This window comes from Liolophura sinensis, chromosome 2 (genome assembly GCF_032854445.1).
Source record: "Liolophura sinensis isolate JHLJ2023 chromosome 2, CUHK_Ljap_v2, whole genome shotgun sequence".
Lineage (NCBI taxonomy): Eukaryota > Metazoa > Mollusca > Polyplacophora > Chitonida > Chitonidae > Liolophura > Liolophura sinensis.
Genome location: NC_088296.1, coordinates 1,079,906 through 1,103,707, shown reverse-complemented (window position 1 = coordinate 1,103,707; position 23,802 = coordinate 1,079,906). Strand labels below are relative to the sequence as shown.

General features: G+C 43.6%; 1 protein-coding gene across 1 annotated transcript; it reads left to right on the top strand.

Moving 5' to 3' along the window:
- On the top strand, positions 1 to 22,924 carry LOC135462680 (superkiller complex protein 8-like). Its single transcript, XM_064739904.1, has 11 exons — positions 1 to 29; positions 3,802 to 3,829; positions 4,059 to 4,164; positions 5,099 to 5,184; positions 6,759 to 6,845; positions 7,341 to 7,489; positions 11,738 to 11,831; positions 18,394 to 18,487; positions 19,530 to 19,622; positions 21,193 to 21,271; positions 21,598 to 22,924. Exons 1-11 carry the CDS (start codon positions 27 to 29, stop codon positions 21,685 to 21,687), a joined length of 909 nt encoding a protein of 302 aa, XP_064595974.1. The 5' UTR covers positions 1 to 26; the 3' UTR covers positions 21,688 to 22,924.
- The last annotated feature ends 878 nt before the right edge of the window (positions 22,925 to 23,802 follow it).

The following is a 23,802-nucleotide window of genomic DNA, read 5'->3' as shown; positions in this document are numbered from 1 at the left end:
CCCGGACAACAGACGAAACGAAAGCGATGGTAGGTTGCCGACTAGCTTGAATGTGACCAATTTTGCCTTCACAGCAGTCAATTTTTACTTCTTTTTATTTTTTTGAAACAAAGTTTTTTGTTATCGTTAAGAGAATCGTCCAAAAAGTTTCCCGATTTTCCAAATCTGTAGTCATCATAAAACGTGGACAACGGAATCTGGACGTCGAATAACATATGGCGTTTGTGGGAAGTGAATGACGCGCGTTTGTCTGTCGATTTTTTTGACGCTGAAGTTTTATTGTATTATTGATAACTGTTGGGCTGTGGGACTTTGACATGTACATGTATGTGTTAGTATGACACACTTGGCAGTGCTTGAAATTTTGTCTATCGGCTAACCCTAGCCCTGAAAGACTGCAATTCTTTTTCCTGTGTTGGCCTAACGTCGTTTGAGTCACGACGCTTACAATTTCGTACTCAACGAAGGTCCAGGCTGATTGTTGTTATCGAACAAGTGTCGCACAAATAACAGACACCAACCTAAAGACCTGCTCTCTGCACACTTCTCTCTTCCATACCATGGAAGCCTTCATGGCTTTAATAAATGTATTCTAAATCGAGTAGGGACGTACCAGGTCTTTAGGTGTCTTTTATCTGCACGAGACTTGTTCGATAACAAAGGCAATCAGCCTGAGCCTTCGTTAAGTATGAAATTAACATTGTAAGCATCCAGACTTCAATGACGCAAGGCCAGTATTGTTACATAGCCTTCTTTTAGATTGGACAGGTGCCACCCAATGTCTGCACTTGTCACACCATAGCTTCTTTAGAAAGTGGAGAGCTGCAGTTCTGTATGTAGGTGAATCAGTTGGCCTTATCACTGATTGGTCCAAGTCCATTATCCGATTATGTCAGGAATCTGGACAATACTAAATTAGTATGTAGAGCTCTGGATACATGCAGCGACCTATGTCTGGATACATATAGCTGCCTATGTCTGGATACATGCAGCGACCTATGTCTGGATACATATAGCTGCCTATGTCTGGATACATGTAGCTGCCTATGTATGGATACATGTAGATGTCTATATCTGGATACATGCAGCTGCCTATGTCTGGATACGTATAGCTGCCTATACCTGGATACGTGCAGCTACCTATGTCTGGATACATGCAGCTGCCTATGTCTGGATACATGCAGCTGCCTATGTCTGGATACATGCAGCTGCCTATGTCTGGATACATATAGCTGCCTATATCTGGATACATGTAGCTGTCTATATCTGATTACATGTAGCTGCCTATGTCTGGATACATGTAGCTGCATATGTCTGGATGCATGTAGCTGCCTATGTCTGGATACATGTAGCTACCTATGTCTGGATACATGTAGCTGCTTATATCTGGATACATGTAGCTACCTATGTCTGGATACATGTAGCTGCCTATGTCTGGATATATGTAGCTGTCCATATCTGGATACATGTAGCTGCCTATGTCTGGATATGTGTAGCTACCAATGTTTGGATACATGTAGCTGTCTATGTCTGGATACATGTAGCTGCCTATGTCTGGATACATGTAGCTGCTTATATCTGGATACATGTAGCTACCTATGTCTGGATACATGTAGCTGCCTATGTCTGGATATATGTAGCTGTCCATATCTGGATACATGTAGCTGCCTATGTCTGGATATGTGTAGCTACCAATGTTTGGATACATGTAGCTGCCTATATCTGGATACGTGTAGCTGCCTATGTCTGGATACCTGTAGCTACCTATGTCTGGATACGTGTAGCTACCTATATCTGGATACGTGTAGCTGCCTATGTCTGGATACATGTAGCTGCCTATATCTGCATACGTGTAGCTGCCTATCTCTGGATACCTGTAGCTACCTATGTCTGGATACGTGTAGCTACCTATGTCTGGATACGTGTGGCTGCCTATGTCTGGATACATGTATCTGCCTATGTCTGGATACATGTAGCTGTCTATATCTGGATATGTGTAGCTGTCTATATCTGGATATGTCTAGCTGTCTATGTCTGGATACATATAGCTGCCTATATCTGGATACATGCAGATGCCTATGTCTGGATACATGTAGCTGCCTATATCATTGAGGAGGAAAATGTCATGTACATGTACTTTTACAACTTAGAAATTTAGAAATGTCAAGGCCTGATTCATTGAACACATCACAGACAGTAAGCCAGCCTTATAACACATCACAGTCAGGAAGCCAGCCTTATAACATATCACAGACAGTAAGCCAGCCTTATAACATATCATAGACAGTAAGCCAGCCTTATAACACATCACAGACAGTAAGCCGGCTTTGTAACACATCACAGAGAGTAAGCCGGTTTTTTAACACATCACAGATGGTAAGCCAGTCCTATAATACATCACAGACAGTAAGCCAGTCTTACAACACATCACAGACAATAAGCCAGCCTTATAACACATCACAGACAGTAAGCCAGTCTTATAACACATCACAGACAGTAAGCCGGCTTTATAACACATCACAGACAGTAAGCCAGTCTTATAACACATCACAGATGGTTAGCCAGTCTTATAACACATCACAGACAGTAAGCCGCCCTTATAACACATCACAGAGAGTAAGCCGGCCTTATAACACATCACAGAGAGTAAGCCAGCCTGATAACACATCACAGACCGTAAGCCAGTCGTATAACACATCACAGATGGTAAGCCAGTCCTATAACACATCACAGACAGTAAGTCAGCCGTAGAACACATCACAGACAGTAAGCTAGCTTTATAACCCATCACAGACAGTAAGCCAGTCTTATAACACATCACAGACAGTAAGCCGGCTTTATAACACATCACAGACAGTAAGCCAGTCTTATAACACATCACAGATGGTTAGCCAGTCTTATAACACATCACAGACAGTAAGCCGCCCTTATAACACATCACAGAGAGTAAGCCGGCCTTATAACACATCACAGAGAGTAAGCCAGCCTGATAACACATCACAGACCGTAAGCCAGTCGTATAACACATCACAGACAGTAAGCCAGCCTTATAACACATCACAGACAGTAAGTCAGCCGTAGAACACATCACAGACAGTAAGCTAGCTTTATAACCCATCACAAACAGTACGCCAGCCTTATAACATGTCACAGACAGTACGCCAGCCTTATAACACATCGCAGACAGTACGCCAGCTTTATAACACATAGCAGACAGTACGCCAGCCTTATAACATATCACAGACAATAAGCCAGTCATTGAAAACTTTTAGCTTGAATGTGTCCACAGATTTGTGCCATGGTTTGAATTTGAACCTCCAGCGAGCTGACTGTTTGAAAGACAGCTTAAATTAGGTGACCAGAGTATACTTGTATTTGAAGCAAACAGACTATAAAATAAATTAATTATTTTGGTGTGGACAAATGTCCTGATTTAAGAAAGTTTCAAATTGCCAGCGAGTACCTTGCTAGAGGTTCAGACATGATGGTCGTCTGTTCTGTTATTGGTAGAGGAGCGTTTGTCAAAGTTGGTTTTGGCTTGGGGATTCAGTGTGTACCAAACATTGGGTATGGGATGGGTTTGAGTTGTAAAGATAAGTGATATTTTCATCTTGGAATTAATAGGACCAGCGCCAGACTCTCAGTAGTTGAGATTGCCCAGCTTTGACTGGAAATGGGAACTGTCATTTGAATTCTTGAATTCCCTGACCCTTGTTTTGTTACATATATTTTGAATTATATAGATATGTATGATATACATATATATTTATGCTTTAAATCACTTGTGTTATTTTGTTTCAGTATTCCATTATATTTAAGCAAGAACAAGGTAAGTTGTTTTTCCACTTTTCTTGCTTCTGGTATACTTTGCAGTAAACTGACACTATAAAGACCAGGGATGCACTGTGTTGATTGGGTGATATTATTTTATTTGCAGATGAACGTGCTGTATGATTTGATGAACTAATCAAACCTTGATTAAGATGGCAGTTTCATTGCCATCATTCTTTTGAAAGAAAGTTGTTTTCATCTCTTAAAACTTCCGCATGACTTTTCAGCACACGAAGACAGCATCTGGACGTGTGCCTGGGCAAAGAGTGAAAAAGATGATCATGAAAACATTGTGACTGGCTCGGTGGATGACAAGGTCAAGGTCTGGAGATGGTAAGTTCAAGGTCATCAAAGTGGGAAATGAGCCGTGTCGTGTTTAGTCTATTTGTGGTTGAATATGTGTTTCCATTATTGGGTGTGTGTTTATGTCTACATTTATCTGCCTGCCAGTAGCAGTGATGAACACAGCAAGGTTGGGCCATCAGAAAAATACGTTTTGTTTTGTTTTTGTTATTAAAAATAGGGCTTCTTATCATTTATTGCATTGACATATATTATACTAGTGGTTTGGAATAATGGAAATCTCCGACAGAATTTCTGACGAAATCCATAATTACAGTTTTCGTACATGTACAGAATATTTGTCTACTATACAAACAGCACATGTAACATGTTTTACAGAAAACTTCCCAGAACTCCGTTAAATATGTACAGTCTATCTAAGCTGAAAAACATCAACTTAATTTGAATTCTCTTGACATTTCTGTGACTGTCAGTACCTGTCACGTTTTTCTTCACTCTGTTCCCCAAACATAGTTGTCACTGTCATAGCCTAATAAACATACTGCATGGGCCTGCAGATGTTTGATGCCTCCTCGTTCCATGCCTCAAAAAGCAGGCTGCATTACATTATAATAGCTGCCTTATGACAAGGGAGGTAACTCAGGATGTGATGTAGCTTCTTTGTATAAGGGCTTCAAAAAAGAGGTGTCTTATTGACTCGCCTAGCATCCATTTTATTCAAAAGTAAATTTTATCTGACTGGATAAAGTAATTTGCATTTATCAGATAATAGGCCTAATTAAATGTTTTCATTCCTCCTGAAACAGCTAATCAATCATTCATCATCCTGGCTCCTACTTACATTGCTCTGTTTATGCTCAGTCTTATGGGCAATGAAGATGCTCTCTGTCAGTGCACACTAAATACATTTTTTGCCAATAAACTAAAAAAAAAAACAATGAAATTATTTTATTGTTTGTTGTAGGACAGATGAGAAGTTAGAACTGAAACATGTGCTTGAGGGACATCAGCTGGGCGTGGTCTCTGTGGATATGGACAACACGGGCACATGTATCCTTGCACAAAGTACCGTACATGGAGTACAGACTACTGTCTTTGACCTGAAAATGTTTCAGGTTAATTGGGAAGGTATATGTACGGTGACATACTACTGGGCTTTGGTGTTTTCAGGTCAGTTGGGAATGTATATATACGGTGACATACTACTGGGGTTTGATGTTTTCAGGTCAGTTGGGAAGGTATATGTATGGTGACATACTACTGGGCTTTGGTGTTTTTAGGTCAGTTGGGAATGTATATGTATGGTGACATACTACTGGGGTTTGATGTTTTTAGGTCAGTTGGGAATGTATATGTATGGTGACATACTACTGGGGTTTGATGTTTTCAGGTCAGTTGGGAAGGTATATGTATGGTGACATACTACTGGGCTTTGGTGTTTTCAGGTCAGTTGGGAAGGTATATGTACGGTGACATACTACTGGGGTTTGATGTTTTCAGGTCAGTTGGGAAGGTATATGTATGGTGACATACTACTGGGCTTTGGTGTTTTCAGGTCAGTTGGGAATGTATATATACGGTGACATACTACTGGGACAGTGTATGTTTTAGTTAAAAATGTAATTTTAGGCCAAAATTTGACGACAAACACTACGTGTAGCTACATGAACTAGAGACAGACTAAATTTGATCAAGTGCCACTGGAAAGTAATCTGACTGACAGCAACTACATTTCAGAATACCACATCATCCAGTTATAAATCTATATGTTTGTGGGCTCCACCATATTAGCTGTCAGTTAACCTGTGTCCCGTAGCCTTCCATCTTCTACCTCTGCTGGAAGATCTCACAATTGAATTTGTACTCATTTGCGAAGAATTTTGCTGATATGGAGTATTCATTGGCTATTACGACGGATAACGACATTTTTCACTCATATCAGGAAACCATGTCCTGTGACATACCATGGAATCCAAAGGTTCGAATAATCTGTTGATAATAATAATCTGATAATAATAATAATAATGATAATAATCTGAGTATACACCCAGACAAAGAGATGCCAAAATCACCAGCAATGCCTGTTGAGGTCTCCGTGGTAATATGGTAAAATGTGTGGATATGTTGGGAGGCGAATTTCAGATTAAAATGCTCCAAAAATCCCCTAATTCCTCAATGTTTTCACATATGAAAGAGCATGTTTTTAATTTGATTCTTTAGACAACTCCAGTGGTTGGGTTTACCATTTTCAGGGCTTCACAAAAATATAATTTTATAATTATTTTATAATTTTTGTATAATTTTTTATTATTTTGACCCCTGTCAATGGCCTGCACTGCACATGTCTGTGCCTTAGATGTGGAAAAAATTTTTCAGTTAATTGTCAAAGACTGGTGGTTTATGCCAGAGTCTAAAACTGACAATCACCCAACTTCAGTTTTAACACTTTCAGTGAGTTGTTTAACAGGTAGGTTGAAAATTTCCTGTATGTGATTGATCATCGACCTAATTATAAAAAGAATCTGGTTTTAGTACTGTATGGACAGACCTACATGTATGGCATTAAGGTAGTTACATGTTGTAGCTACAAAACTTTGACTGCCTAGGCCTTAACCTGTATTCAGTGATAGCCTCCAGTAGCTTAGACAGTCATGTGAAGATTTGGGATGTGGAAACAGGTAACCAGGCCAAGAGTATAGATGCTGGGCCAGGTAAGTACATGACTGTCTGCCTGTCTGTCTGTTTGCGTCTCCGTCTGCCTGTCTGTCTGCCTCTCTGTCTGTCTGCCTGCCTGCCTGTCTGTCTGTGTGTCTGTCTGTATGTCTGTCTGTTACTCAGTCATTATCCTGCCCACAATCCTAGCTTCCAGTATCTTGATCCGCTGTAACAAGATTTGGGTGTACTACACTATCAGTCAGACTGTCATGAAAGAGTTTTTGAGACTTCTCTGATTTTGTTATTTATGATTTTGTCATGTATGGTACATGAACGGATCCAGTCTTGTCATGTATGGTACATGTACGCTACATGAACGGATCCAGTCTTGTCATGTACTACCAAATACTTGATAAATTTCCTGGAAGGATTTGTGTGCTTGGATTGTCAAAAATTTTAACAAAATCTTCCACTCACATACAGTTCTTATGCCTTTGAGCGGTCTCCCTTTGAGCAGATATTAATGTTGTTGAGTTGTCTCCCCTGGACAGTGGATGCATGGACGATCGCCTTCTCGCCAGATTCCAGGTTTCTGGCTACAGGAAGTCACAACGGAAAGGTGAACCTGTTTGGTGTGGACACGGGGCGAAAACAGACTTCCATGGACACTAGGGGAAAGTTTATACTGAGTATAGCCTATGTGAGTATAGCCTATGTGAGTATGTTAAACCATTGGAAAGATTATACTGAGTATGGCCTATGTGAGTATGTCACCCCAGGGGAAAGTTTGTACCGAGTTTAGCCTTTGTGAGTATGACACCCAGGGGAAGTTTGTACCGAGTATAGCCTATGTGAGTATGACACCCCAGGGGAAGGTTTGTACTGAGTATAGCCTATGTGAATAAGACACCCCAGGGGCAAGTTTATGCTGAGTATAGCCTATGTGAGTATATCAGCCCAGGGGAAAGTTTGTACTGAGTATAGCCTATATTAGTATGTCACACCAGGGGCAAGTTTATACTGAGTGTAGCCTATGTGAGTATGACACCCCAAGGGCAAGTTTTTTCTTAGTGTAGCCTATGTGAGTATGACACCCCAGGGGCAAGGTTGTACTCAGTGTAGCCTATGTGAGTATGACACCCCAGGGGCAAGTTTGTTCTGAGTGTAGCCTATGTGAGTATGACACCCCAGGGGAAGGTTTGTACTGCGTATAGCCTATGTGAGTAAGACACCCCAGGGGAAAGTTTGTACTAAGTATAGCCAATGTGAGTATGACACCCCAGGAACAAGTTTGTGCGGAGTATAGCCTATATGAGTATGACACCCCAGGGGCAAGTTTGTACCGAGTATAGCCTATGTGAGTATAACACCCCAGGAGCAAGTTTGTACTGAGTATAGCCTATGTGAGTAAGACACACCAGGGGAAAGTTTGTTCTCAGTATGGCCTATATGAGTATGTCAAACCAGGGGAAAGTTTGTACTGAGTATAGCCTATGTGAGTATGTCACCCCAGGGGGAAGTTTGTTATTGACTATAGCCTTTGTGAGTATGACACCCAGGGGAAGTTTGTACCGAGTATAGCCTATGTGAGTATGACACCCCAGGGGAAGGTTTGTACTGAGTATAGCCTATGTGAATAAGACACCCCAGGGGCAAGTTTATGCTGAGTATAGCCTATGTGAGTATATCAGCCCAGGGGCAAGTGTGTACTGAGTGTAGCCTATGTGAGTATGACACCCCAAGGGCAAGTTTTTTCTTAAAGTAGCCTATGTGAGTATGACACCCCAGGGGCAAGGTTGTACTCAGTGTAGCCTATGTGAGTATGACACCCCAGGGGCAAGTTTGTTCTGAGTGTAGCCTATGTGAGTATGACACCCCAGGGGAAGGTTTGTACTGCGTATAGCCTATGTGAGTAAGACACCCCAGGGGAAAGTTTGTACTAAGTATAGCCAATGTGAGTATGACACCCCAGGAACAAGTTTGTGCGGAGTATAGCCTATATGAGTATGACACCCCAGGGGCAAGTTTGTACCGAGTATAGCCTATGTGAGTATAACACCCCAGGAGCAAGTTTGTACTGAGTATAGCCTATGTGAGTAAGACACACCAGGGGAAAGTTTGTTCTCAGTATGGCCTATATGAGTATGTCAAACCAGGGGAAAGTTTGTCCTGAGTATAGCCTATGTGTGTATGTCACCCCAGGGGCAAGGTTGTACTGAGTGTAGCCTATGTGAGTATGACACCCCAGGGGCAAGTGTGTACTGAGTGTAGCCTATGTGAGTATGACACCCCAGGGGCAAGTGTGTACTGAGTATGGCCTATGTGAGTAAGACACCCCAGGGAAAAGTCTGTACCGAGTATAGCCTATGTGAGTATGACACCCCATTGGAAAGTTTGTACTGAGTATAGCCTATGTGAGTGTGACACCACAGGGGAAAGTTTGTACTGAGTAAAGCCTATGTGAGTATGACACCACAGGGGCAAGTTTGTGCTGAGTATAGCCTATGTGAGTATGACACCCCAGGGGAAGGTTTGTACTGAGTATAGCCTATGTGAGTAAGACACCCCAGGGGAAAGTTTGTTCTCAGTATGGCCTATATGAGTATGCCAAACCAGGGGAAAGTCTGTACCGAGTATAGCCTATGTGAGTATGACACCCCATTGGAAAGTTTGTACTGAGTATAGCCTATGTGAGTGTGACACCACAGGGGAAAGTTTGTGCTGAGTAAAGCCTATGTGAGTATGACACCACAGGGGCAAGTTTGTGCTGAGTATAGCCTATGTGAGTATAACACCCCAGGGGCAAGTTTGTACTGAGTATAGCCTATGTGAGTATTTCACCCCAGGGGAAAGTTTGTACCGAGTATAGCCTATGTGAGTATAACACCCCAGGGGCAAGTTTGTACTGAGTATAGCCTATGTGAGTATGACACCCCAGGGGAAGGTTTGTACTGAGTATAGCCTATGTGAGTATGACACCCTGGGGGCAAGTTTGTACTGAGTATAGCCAATGTGAGTATGACACCCTAGGAGCAAGTTTGTGCTGAGTATAGCCTATGTGAGTTTGACACCCCAGGGGAAAGTTTGTCCTGAGTATAGCCTATGTGTGTATGTCACCCCAGGGGCAAGGTTGTACTGAGTGTAGCCTATGTGAGTATGACACCCCAGGGGCAAGTGTGTACTGAGTGTAGCCTATGTGAGTATGACACCCCAGGGGCAAGTGTGTACTGAGTATGGCCTATGTGAGTAAGACACCCCAGGGAAAAGTCTGTACCGAGTATAGCCTATGTGAGTATGACACCCCATTGGAAAGTTTGTACTGAGTATAGCCTATGTGAGTGTGACACCACAGGGGAAAGTTTGTACTGAGTAAAGCCTATGTGAGTATGACACCACAGGGGCAAGTTTGTGCTGAGTATAGCCTATGTGAGTATGACACCCCAGGGGAAGGTTTGTACTGAGTATAGCCTATGTGAGTAAGACACCCCAGGGGAAAGTTTGTTCTCAGTATGGCCTATATGAGTATGCCAAACCAGGGGAAAGTTTGTACTGAGTATAGCCTATGTGAGTATGTCACCCCAGGGGAAAGTTTGTACCGAGTATAGCCTATGTGAGTATAACACCCCAGGGGCAAGTTTGTACTGAGTATAGCCTATGTGAGTATGACACCCCAGGGGAAGGTTTGTACTGAGTATAGCCTATGTGAGTATGACACCCTGGGGGCAAGTTTGTACTGAGTATAGCCAATGTGAGTATGACACCCCAGGAGCAAGTTTGTGCTGAGTATAGCCTATGTGAGTTTGACACCCCAGGGGAAAGTTTGTCCTGAGTATAGCCTATGTGTGTATGTCACCCCAGGGGCAAGGTTGTACTGAGTGTAGCCTATGTGAGTATGACACCCCAGGGGCAAGTGTGTACTGAGTGTAGCCTATGTGAGTATGACACCGCAGGGGCAAGTGTGTACTGAGTATGGCCTATGTGATTAAGACACCCCAGGGAAAAGTCTGTACCGAGTATAGCCTATGTGAGTATGACACCCCATTGGAAAGTTTGTACTGAGTATAGCCTATGTGAGTGTGACACCACAGGGGAAAGTTTGTACTGAGTAAAGCCTATGTGAGTATGACACCACAGGGGCAAGTTTGTGCTGAGTATGGCCTATGTGAGTAAGACACACCAGGGGTATGTCTGAGTCTGAGTATGGCCTATGTGAGTATGTCAAACCAGGGGAAGGTTTGTACTGAGTATAGCCTATGTGAGTATGGCACCCCAGGGGAAAAGTTGTACTGAGTATAGCCTATGTGAGTATGACACCCGAGGGCAAGTTTGTGCTGAGTATAGCCTATGTGAGTGTGACACCCCAGGAGAAGGGTTGTACTGAGTATAGCCTATGTGAGTATAACACCCCAGGGGAAAGTTTGTGCTGAGTATAGCCCTATGTGAAAATGTCACCCGAGGGGCAAGTTTGTACTGAGTATAGCCTATGTGAGTGTGACACCCCAGGGGAAAGGTTGTACTGAGTATAGCCTATGTAAGTATGACACACCAGGGGAAAGTCTGTACTGAGTATGGCCTATGTAAGTATGACACACCAGGGGAAAGTCTGTACTGAGTATAGCCTATGTAAGTATGACACACCAGGGGAAAGTCTGTACTGAGTATAGCCTATGTAAGTATGACACACCAGGGGAAAGTCTGTACTGAGTATAGCCTATGTAAGTATGACACACCAGGGGAAAGTTTGTGCTGAGTATAGCCTATGTGAGGGTGAGAATAAGTTTATTCAGTTTGCTCACTACACTAGTCTGTGTCAGCTTTGGCAATCTGAGGAATATGTGCATGTTTCACATAAGATGTACTTGGCATTTATGTGCACCATACACTGGCAGTAGTTTATGTGCTGTACTGATATACCAGGAGTATGTATTTGATGTTTCTGTACTTCCAGTCTCCCGACGGTCGGTACATTGCTTGTGGCGCCATAGATGGAATCGTCAACATTTTTGACATCTCTACAGGAAAACTTCTGCACACATTAGAAGGTGAGACATGTATTATTACATGGTACATATGGTACTCAACAGGAAAACTTCTGCATACATTAGAAGGTGAGATGTGTTATTACATGGTACATGTGGTACTCTACAGGAAAACTTCTGCACACATTGGAAGGTGAGGCATGTATTATTACATGGTACATATGGTACTCAACAGGAAAACTTCTGCACACACTGGAGGGTGAGGCATGTATTATTACATGGTACATATGGTACTCTGCAGGAAAACTTCTGCATACATTAGAAGGTGAGATGTGTTATTACATGGTACATATGGTACTCTACAGGAAAACTTCTGCACACATTGGAAGGTGAGACGTGTATTATTACATGGTACATATGGTACTCAACAGGAAAACTTCTGCACACATTGGAAGGTGAGATGTGTTATTACATGGCACATATGGTACTCTACAGCAAAACTTCTGCACACATTGGAAGGTGAGACATGTTATTACATGGTACATATGGTACTCAACAGGAAAACTTCTGCACACATTGGAAGGTGAGATGTGTTATTACATGGTAGATAAGGTACTCTACAGGAAAACTTCTGCACACATTGGAAGGTGAGGCACGTATTATTACATGGTACATATGGTACTCTACAGGAAAACTTCTGCACACATTGGAAGGTGAGGCACGTATTATTACATGGTACATATGGTACTCTACAGGAAAACTTCTGCACACACTGGAAGGTGACATGTGTTATTACATGGTACATATGGTACTCTACAGGAAAACTTCTGCACACATTGGAAGGTGAGACGTGTTATTACATGGTACATATGGTACTCAACAGGAAAACTTCTGCACACATTGGAAGGTGAGACGTGTTATTACATGGTACATATGGTACTCTACAGGAAAACTTCTGCACACATTGGAAGGTGAGAAGTGTTATTACATGGTACATATGGTACTCTACAGGAAAACTTCTGCACACATTAGAAGGTGAGACGTGTTATTACATGGTACATATGGTACTCTACAGGAAAACTTCTGCACACATTGGAATGTGAGACGTGTTTTTTCACAGTACATATGGTACTCTACAGGAAAACTTCTGCACACACTGGAAGGTGAAACGTGTTATTACATGGTACATATGGTACTCTACAGGAAAACTTCTGCACACATTGGAAGGTCAGACATGTGTTATTACATGGTACATGTGGTACTCTACAGGAAAACTTCTGCACACATTGGAAGGTGAGACGTGTTATTACACGGTACATATGGTACTCAACAGGAAAACTTCTGCATACATAAGAAGGTGACACATGTGTTATTACATGGTACATATGGTACTTTTCAAGAAAATTTCTGCACACATTGGAAGGTGAGACGTTTGTTATTACATGGCACACATATGGTAGACGGTCTAAAATTTTGTGTGTGATTAACATAGTGGCTTTGCTTGAAAGGCTGTGTGATATGAAACGGACACTGTTTGGGAGGCTGGGTGATGTGATACTGACCGTTTATTTGGAAGGCTGGGTGATGTGATACTGACTCTGTTTGGAAGGCTGGATAATGTGATACTGACTCTGTTTGGAAGGCTGGATAATGTGATACTGACTCTGTTCGGAAGGCTGGGTGATGTGATACTGACACTGTTTGGGAGGCTGGGTGATGTGATACTGACACTGTTTGGAAGGTTGGTTGATGTGATACTGACTCTGTTTGGAAGGCTGGGTGATGTGATACTGACACTGTTTGGAAGGCTGGGTGATGTGATACTGACACTGTTTAAAAGGCTGGGTGATGTGATACTGACACTGTTTGGAAGGCTGGGTGATGTGATACTGACACTGTTTGGGAGGCTGGATGATGTGATACTGACTCTGTTTGGAAGGCTGGGTGATGTGATACTGACACTATTTGGAAGGCTGGGTGATGTGATACTGACACTGTTTGGAAGGCTGGGTGATGTGATACTGACACTGTTTGGGAGGCTGGGTGATGTGATACTGACGGTTTGTTTGGAAGGCTATGTGATGTGATACTGACTCTGTTTGGAAGGCTGGGTGATGTGATACTGACTCTGTATGGAAGGCTGGGTGATGTGATACTGAAACTGTTTGGAAGGCTGGGTGATGTGATACTGACACTGTTTGGGAGGCTGGGTGATGTGATACTGACACTGTTAGGAAGGCTGGGTGATGTGATACTGACACTGTTTGGGAGGCTGGATGATGTGATACTGACACTGTTTGGAAGGCTGGGTGATGTGATACTGACACTGTTTGGAAGGCTGGGTGATATGATACTGACTCTGTTTAAAAGGCTGGGTGATGTGATACTGACACTGTTTGGAAGGCTGAGTGATATAATACTGATTCTGTTTGGAAGGCTGGGTGATGTGATACTGACACTGTTTGGAAGGCTGGGTGATGTGATACTGACACTGTTTGGAAGGCTGGGTGATGTGATACTGACTCTGTTTGGAAGGCTGGGTGATGTGATACTGACACTGTTTGGAAGGCTGGGTGATGTGATACTGACACTGTTTGGGAGGCTGGGTGATGTGATACTGACTGTTTGGAAGACTGGGTGATGTGATACTGACACTGTTTGGGAGGCTGGGTGATGTGATACTGACTGTTTGGAAGGCTGGGTGATGTGATACTGACACTGTTTGGGAGGCTGGATGATGTGATACTGACTCTGTTTGGAAGGCTGGGTGATGTGATACTGACACTGTTTGGAAGGCTGGGTGATGTGATACTGACACTGTTTGGGAGGCTGGGTGATGTGATACTGACTGTTTGGAAGACTGGGTGATGTGATACTGACACTGTTTGGGAGGCTGGGTGATGTGATACTGACGGTTTGTTTGGAAGGCTATGTGATGTGATACTGACTCTGTTTGGAAGGCTGGGTGATGTGATACTGACTCTGTATGGAAGGCTGGGTGATGTGATACTGAAACTGTTTGGAAGGCTGGGTGATGTGATACTGACACTGTTTGGGAGGCTGGGTGATGTGATACTGACACTGTTAGGAAGGCTGGGTGATGTGATACTGACACTGTTTGGGAGGCTGGATGATGTGATACTGACACTGTTTGGAAGGCTGGGTGATGTGATACTGACACTGTTTGGAAGGCTGGGTGATATGATACTGACTCTGTTTGGAAGGCTGGGTGATGTGATACTGACACTGTTTGGAAGGCTGAGTGATATAATACTGATTCTGTTTGGAAGGCTGGGTGATGTGATACTGACACTGTTTGGAAGGCTGGGTGATGTGATACTGACACTGTTTGGAAGGCTGGGTGATGCGATACTGACTCTGTTTGGAAGGCTGGGTGATGTGATACTGACACTGTTTGGAAGGCTGGGTGATGTGATACTGACACTGTTTGGGAGGCTGGGTGATGTGATACTGACTGTTTGGAAGACTGGGTGATGTGATACTGACACTGTTTGGGAGGCTGGGTGATGTGATACTGACTGTTTGGAAGGCTGGGTGATGTGATACTGACACTGTTTGGGAGGCTGGATGATGTGATACTGACTCTGTTTGGAAGGCTGGGTGATGTGATACTGACACTGTTTGGAAGGCTGGGTGATATGATACTGACTCTGTTTGGAAGGCTGGGTGATGTGATACTGACTCTGTTTGGAAGGCTGAGTGATATAATACTGATTCTTTTTGGAAGGCTGGGTGATGTGATACTGACTCTGTTTGGAAGGCTGAGTGATATAATACTGATTCTGTTTGGAAGGCTGGGTGATGTGATACTGACACTGTTTGGAAGGCTGGGTGATGTGATACTGACACTGTTTGGAAGGCTGGGTGATGTGATACTGACACTGTTTGGAAGGCTGGGTCATGTGATACTGACTCTGTTTGGAAGGCTGGGTGATGTGATACTGACACTGTTTGGAAGGCTGGGTGATGTGATACTGACACTGTTTGGGAGGCTGGGTGATGTGATACTGACTGTTTGGAAGGCTGGGTGATGTGATACTGACACTGTTTGGGAGGCTGGATGATGTGATACTGACACTGTTTGGAAGGCTGGATGATGTGATTCTGACTCTGTTTGGAAGGCTGGGTGATGTGATACTGACACTGTTTGGATTTTTTTTTTTTTTTTTTTTTTTTTGATTGGTGTTTTACGCCGTACTCAAGAATATTTCACTTATACGACGGCGTCCAGCATTATGGTGGGTGGAAACCGGGCAGAGCCCGGAGGAAACCCACGACCATCCGCAGGTTGCTGGCAGACCTTCTCACGTACGGCCGGAGAGGAAGCCAGCATAAGCTGGACTTGAACTCACAGCGACCGCATTGGTGAGAGACTCCTGGGTCATTACGCTGCGCTAGCGCTTTAACCGACTGAGCGACTCTGTTTGGAAGGCTGGGTGATGTGATACTGACTCTGTTTGGAAGGCTATGTGATGTGATACTGACTCTGTTTGGAAGGCTATGTGATGTGATACTGACTCTGTTTGGAAGGCTGGGTGATGTGATACTGACACTGTTTGGAAGGCTGGGTGATGTGATACTGACTCTGTTTGGAAGGCTGGGTGATGTGATACTGACACTGTTTGGAAGGCTGGGTGATGTGATACTGACACTGTTTAAAAGGCTGGGTGATGTGATACTGACACTGTTTGGAAGGCTGGGTGATGTGATACTGACACTGTTTGCAAGGCTGGGTGATATGATACTGACGGTTTGTTTGGAAGGCTATGTGATGTGATACTGACTCTGTTTGGAAGGCTGGGTGATGTGATACTGACACTGTTTGGGAGGCTGGGTGATGTGATACTGACGGTTTGTTTGGAAGGCTATGTGATGTGATGCTGACTCTGTTTGGAAGGCTGGGTGATGTGATACTGACTCTGGATGGAAGGCTGGGTGATGTGATACTGAATCTGTTTGGAAGGCTGGGTGATGTGATACTGACACTGTTTGGGAGGCTGGGTGATGTGATACTGACTGTTTGGAAGGCTGGGTGATGTGATACTGACACTGTTTGGGAGGCTGGATGATGTGATACTGACACTGTTTGGAAGGCTGGGTGATGTGATACTGACTCTGTTTGGAAGGCTGGGTGATGTGATACTGACTCTGTATGGAAGGCTATGTGATGTGATACTGACTCTGGAAGGCTATGTGATGTGATACTGACACTGTTTAGGAGGCTGGATGATGTGATACTGACACTGTTTGGGAGGCTGGATGATGTGATACTGACTCTGTTTGGAAGGCTGGGTTATGTGATACTGACTTTGTTTGGAAGGCTGGGTGATGTGATACTGACTCTGTTTGGAAGGCTGGATGATATGATACTGACTCTGTTTGGAAGGCTACTGACTCTGTTTGGAAGGCTGGGTGATGTGAAACTGACTCTGTTTGGAAGCCTGAGTGATATAATACTGACTCTGTTTGGAAGGCTACTGACACTGTTTTGAAGGCTGGATAATATGATACTGATTCTGTTTGGAAGGCTGAGTGATATAATACTGACTCTGTTGGGAAGGCTGGGTGATGTGATACTGACCCTGTTTGGAAGGCTGAGTGATATAATATTGATTCTGTTTGGAAGGCTGGGTGATGTGATACTGACTCTGTTTGAAAGGCTGAGTGATATAATACTGATTCTGTTTGGAAGGCTGGGTGATGTGATACTGACTCTGTTTGGAAGGCTGAGTGATATAATACTGATTCTTTTTGGAAGGCTGGGTGATGTGATACTGTCCCTGTTTGGAAGGCTGAGTGATATAATACTGATTCTGTTTGGAAGGCTGGGTGATGTGATACTGACCCTGTTTGGAAGGCTGAGTGATATAATACTGATTCTGTTTGGAAGGCTGGGTGATGTGATACTGACATATTTTGTGACTTTGATGAGCTTCCGCACATGCATGTGTTAGGGGGCAAAATGTTTAGTCTTGTAAGTAAATCTTCACACCAGAAGACCTATGTTGGTTTTATCCCAGACACTGAGAACACACAAAGTGTTTAGTCCTGTGAAGTAAGTCTTCACACCAGAAGGCCTATGTTGGTTTTATCCCAGACACTGAGAACACACAAAGTGTTTAGTCCTGTGAAGTAAGTCTTCACACCAGAAGGCCTATGTTGGTTTTATCCCTGACAGTGAGAACACACAAAATGTTTAGTCCTGTGAAGTAAGCCTTCACACCAGAAGATCTATGTTGGTTTTATCCTAGACAGTGAGAACACACAAAGTGTTTAGTCCTGTGAAGTAAGTCTTCTCACCAGAAGGCCTATGTTGGTTTTAGCCCAGACACTGAGAACACAAAGAGGTTACCGACATGAAAGTTCATATTCTCGAATATGATATTAAACAGCACTGAAAAAAACAAACAAATAAATAAATAAGGTTGAATTAGTTTTAATATAAACCCTACATTGAATATAAGTTAAAAATTTAAAGAGATATGGAATCGACGTTGACTGGCTGGTAGCGGAGCCTGGACCTGCCAGTCTCTGACACCAGCCAAGCAGAAATGATTCTGTGTTGGAATGAAAAGTATCAGTTTATTCTTCCATGTGTTTGCAGGTCATGCCATGCCCATTCGTTCCATCACCTTCTCCCCAGATTCACAGCTGCTTGTCACAGGCTCGGACGACTCTCACATAAAGATCTATGACGTGTGAGTTTTTCAGGACTCATTCTACATGTGTATGTAGACCATCAAGGGGAATAACTGTCTCAGATGGTTATAGCACTGGCTTGCAGCGATGATCTGGTCCTTGACCAAAGTAGTGAGGTTGTGTGTTCAAAACTAGCTCTCGCTGCTTCTTCTTCAGTTTTGAGTCAAGAGGCTTGTCGGGTGCCTGGCAAAGGTCGGTGGTTACGTGTGTATCCGGGCTTTGTCGGGTGCCTGGCAAAGGTCGGTGGTTACGTGTGTATCCGGGCTGTGTCGGGTGCCTGGCAAAGGCTGCTGGTTTTTCTCAGGGCCCAACTTGGTTTCCTCCATCCATGCACCATGATTGTGGCTTATCACTAGGCAGTTACTGTCAGGTATTACCTGGCAAAGTTGCTTTTTCTCAGGGCCCAACTCGGTTTCCTTCATCCATACACTGTGATTGTGGCTTATCACTAGGCAGTTACTGTCAGGCATTACCTGGCAAGTTGCTTTTTCTCAGGGCCCAACTCGGTTTCCTCCATCCATACACCGTGATTGTGGCTTATCACTAGGCAGTTACTGTGAAGTATTACCTGGCAAAGTTGCTTTTTCTCAGGGCCCAACTTGGTTTCCTTCATCCATACACCGTGATTGTGGCTTATCACTAGGCAGTTACTGTCAGGTATTACCTGGCAAAGTTGCTTTTTCTCAGGGCCCAACTCGGTTTCCTCCATCCATACACCACCGTGATTGTGGCTTATCACTAGGCAGTTACTGTCAGATATTACCTGGCAAATGCTGCTGGTTTTTCTCAAAAATAATTTGTTTCATTACATAGCAAACTTTATGACAAAACCAAATCCTATTTCAAAAAAAAGTTTTATGACGGGCTAACTGCATATTGTTTTAATGGATAATCAGGTAAACTGTTTGGCTGTATGCTGGTCAGCATGCACCTCCACCACCACCCTTCCCACGCCCCTTCCCACGCCCCTTCCCACGCCCCTTCCCTAACATATAATAATAAATTAATAACCATGTTTATGTATGAATGTTTATCTTTCAGGCACCAGGCCCAGCTGGCAGGCACTCTCTCAGGTCACGGCTCTTGGGTCCTAAGCGTGGCCTTCAGTAGTGACAACACACACTTTGCTTCCTGGTAAGACAGCATTCTGTGGCTTAAAGAAAACTTTATTAGCCAACGATCTTTCTGTATATTTATTTCTCCATAATGCCATATATGAAGCACAGTTGCTTGTGAAGTCTTGTGCAAGTCTTGTGGATTTCATCCAGTAGTGGTCAGAGTGTAACTTGTAAATGACAACCTGAATCGCACTGATTATTATGTAATGACAGTCCGACTGGAATAGAACACTGTACAGAATAGAACCAGCACTGGTGACTGGATACTGTGTATAGCATAACCAGCAAATTCACAATGACTATCTAACTTGTGCTGAATATTGTTCAAGGTTTTGACATTGCTGCGTGTAAAATTACTAGGTGTATCAATATCCCTTCCCCCTCTCTCCTCCCCTCCCATCACTGTCTCTCCCCCACCCTTCTCTCCTCCCTTCCTATCACTGTCTCTCCTCTCCCCCTCTCTCCTCCCTCCCATCACTGTCTCCACCTCCCCCTCTCTCCTCCCTCACATCACTGTCTCTCCACCACCCCCTCTCTCCTCGCTCATATCACTGTCTCTCCCCTCCCCTCTCTCTCCTCCCATCCTATCACTGTCTCTCCCCTCCCCTCTCTCTCTTCCCTCACATCACTGTCTCTCTCCTCCCCTCCCATCACTCTCTCCCCTCCCCCTCATCACTGTCTCTCCACCACCCCCTCTCTCCTCCCTCCCATCACTGCCTCTCCCCCACCCTTCTCTCCTCCATCCTATCACTGTCTCTCCCCTCCCCTCTTTCTCTCCTCCCTCACATCACTGTCTCTCCCCTCCCCTCTTTCTCCTCCCCTCCCATCACTGTCTCTTCCCTCCCCTCTCTCTTCTCCTCTCCCATGTTTTATGTTTCAGCTCTTCAGGCAAGACAGTCAAGATCTGGGAACCCTCCATCAAAACCTGTATACACTGTCTCCACCCCCTCCCTCTCTTCTCCCTCCCATCGCTGTCTCTTCCCCCTCCCATCATTGTCTCTTCCCCCTCCCATCACTGTCTCTCCCCCACTCCTTCATGGCTTACATCCATGTTTTGTGTTTCAGCTCTTCAGACAAGACACTCAAGGTCAGGGAACCTTCAACCAGGACCTGTGTACACTGACTGTCCCCCACCCCCTTTCTCCTCCTTCCCATCTCTGTCTCTGCCCCCCCCCCCCCCAAATCACTGTCTCTTCCCCCACCCCCTCAGAGGCTCACATCGATGTTTTGTGTTTCAGCTCCTCAGACAAGACAGTCAAGGTTTGGGAAGCCTCAACCAGGACCTGTGTACACTGACTGTCCCCCACCCCCTTTCTCCTGCCCTCCCATCACTGTCTCTCCCCTCCCATCACTGTCTCTCCCTTCCCCCTCTCTCCTCTCCACGCCCCCCCTCCAATCACTGTCTCTTCCCCCACCCCCTCAAAGGCTCACATTGATGTTTTGTGTTTCAGCTCCTCAGACAAGACAGTCAAGGTCTGGGAACCCTCCACCAGGACCTGTATACACTGTCTGTTCCCCACACCCTCACTCCCATCACTGTCTCTCCCCCACCCCTCACAGGCTCACATCCATGTTTTGTGTTTCAGCTCCTCAGACAAGACAGTCAAGGTATGGGAAGCCTCCACCAGGACCTGTGTACACACCTTCTATGACCACTTAGACCAGGTCAGCACACAATATTTAAATATGAAGCCAATGTCCTAGTTTTCCCTCTTATTTTTGGCTTTTTTACGCCATGTCCTAAAGCTAGTAAAAAGAAAGTCTATTCCTTGTATCTGTCAGACGTGTGTGATGAAATGTACTTGTGCGACTATAGTCATTTAACTTTCCATTTATAGGAAGTTATCTTTTCAATTTTCACTTTGAAAACCACGTACATATTTCATATGTACTTGTTACATTATCCTGGAAATATTTGCAAATGTGGCTTGAAACAAAGCCCACTCATCAGTTTATAATTGAGGGTAATGTCTTACCTGTATCTTTCCCAGGTGTGGAGTGCCCGATTCAGTAGTAACGGGTCCAAGTTAACATCTGTGTCAGACGACAGAGCCATTCACATCTACGACTGTCCCACATGACGGAGCATCCACAGCTTTCTGGAGGGCGGGGGTTTGGGTTGGGTGGGGCGAGTGATCATGGGTTGTTTGTAGTAATGGTGTGTACCACGAAACAGATTTGTCAATTCCCAAACACATTCAGTTTGTACATACATGGACATGTATGATTGTCCGACAGAAAGTTGCTGGTATACCCTAAACTACAAATGGTCATCCAGGATGGTACTTCTAGTTACCTCTACAAAGGGAATGGTTGTGGCTTATAAGGGATGGAGATGGTGAAATGGCTGCCAGTAGAGAAGCAAATTTGACTAGCCCACCCAATGGGGTACCTTTTGCCCTGTGATGGTGACTCAGGTCCAAGCTGTATTGACCCTTGTTCTCTTGTCATGGCTTGAACAACAGCAGGAATGAACAGTAGACTGAACAGCTGAGAGGCCTACCCTAAATGACCATGAATTTCGTCCATGACTCACTTGCCCATATTGCCAGATTCTGAGAGTTCTCTTGAGTTTAGAAAGGTGATTTGAAGTTTTCTGTGACATGGGATGATATTCTACTGGAAAATTGTACGTTTCAGCACCATTAATAATAATTTGTGACATTTATTTGCTTCTAAAAATGTACTTTTGTGGGCAAAGTTTTAGGGCATTTAGGGTATATTACTGTATTTGATGTAGAAATTCTTCAATGACTAACTTACTCATTTTCCTGAATCTGATCGTTCTGTTGATTTATCAAAGATGGTTTGATGTTGGTTTTTAAGGCAGGACAATATCATAATGGAAAAATGTAAGTTTTAGCACCGAAAGTTATATGTTATGACCTTTATTTTCCTATAAGAATCAGCTTTTGGGGGTGAAATTCTATGTCAGATACAATCAATATTCTTGAGTGCAGTGTAAAACACCAAGCAAATAAATAAATGTCAAATACAGTTTGTCTATAGCAGGAAAAGTTGCCCATACCAGTGTTGATTGAAGTATGCTATTGTGGCCACACATCAGTGTGACCGGGTTGATAATGCTTTCTTATGTTTCCTACAGAGGTCAGAGGTCAGTAAACTACAGTACACTGGGTTCAAACCGTCTGTGTTGGGAGAGAAATTTATTTTTGTGTTCACTTTGGAACATTGGCGATAATGTTCAGTGTTTTTGCTGACTTCAGCATGTTTTTCCTTGTACCTTTGGCATTTATTTGTATTCTCACATAAATGTTTAAAGATCATCCTCATTATGTTTATAAATAAAATTCATTATGTGTCATTATAAGCTTTGTCATGATTTTGTGTGCTTCAGTGGCAGCCTTTGCTGACCCAGTCGAGGTAGCAGCTGATAACCAAAACAACCCAGTGCTCTCATCCTGGCTTCCTCTCTAGTCGTACGCGAGACAGTCTGGGCTGAGAGGGCAAATCCCCTTCGCCAGGTTCCTGCCAACACTCATGACTATAAGTTTAACACACATATGAAGGTTTCTGGAACATATATGTGCGCTGAACATGATGGTGTACTGCATCCTAGAGTCTGAATAAACCTGAGGCTCAACGGGCTTAGTATAAGAGGCTAACTCACAAGATAACACAAATGTCAGACAGGAAGACTACAATCTGCAGGTGACACTGTAGAGAAGACGCATACCACGTTATTCATGTACCTTAATTTCTCAACCTTTTCGCTTAAGAAAGAATGATATTTAGAGCAATTTATGCACATTTTTAATTTCAGTCCGGAGACAAAACTACATCGGTTGGATTGGCCAATTTCGGGGCTTCTTAAAAACTATAATTTTATCAGCTTATCCAGAATAATACTTTCAGAATATGCTTGAATAAACTCAATGGAAACATGTGAAAAGGTTGAAGAATTATTGAATGATGTATTGAGGAAACGTGAAAAGGTTGAAGAATTACAGTAAGTCTGCTTTGGTGTGACGATGTGGTCAGATATGTGAAAACTCCCATTGAGAAGTGTGATTTGGCATAACATGACCTGTCATCTCTGATGTACCAGTTGGTCCAGTTAGCCTGTGATGTTTCATTGATTCATGACCTTCTTTATCGTTTTATACAAGTATATCCCACTGTAACATTGCTGCCAATTTGACAGTGCCGCCTCACTAAATTATTATGCTGAAGAC

Excerpts from the sequence above, each read along its gene's own strand:
- LOC135462680 (XM_064739904.1), top strand. Across the intron at positions 11,832-18,393 it reads ACTTCTGCACACATTAGAAG|GTCATGCCATGCCCATTCGT; the intron begins GTGAGACATGTA and ends ATGTGTTTGCAG. Across the intron at positions 18,488-19,529 it reads CACATAAAGATCTATGACGT|GCACCAGGCCCAGCTGGCAG; the intron begins GTGAGTTTTTCA and ends TTTATCTTTCAG.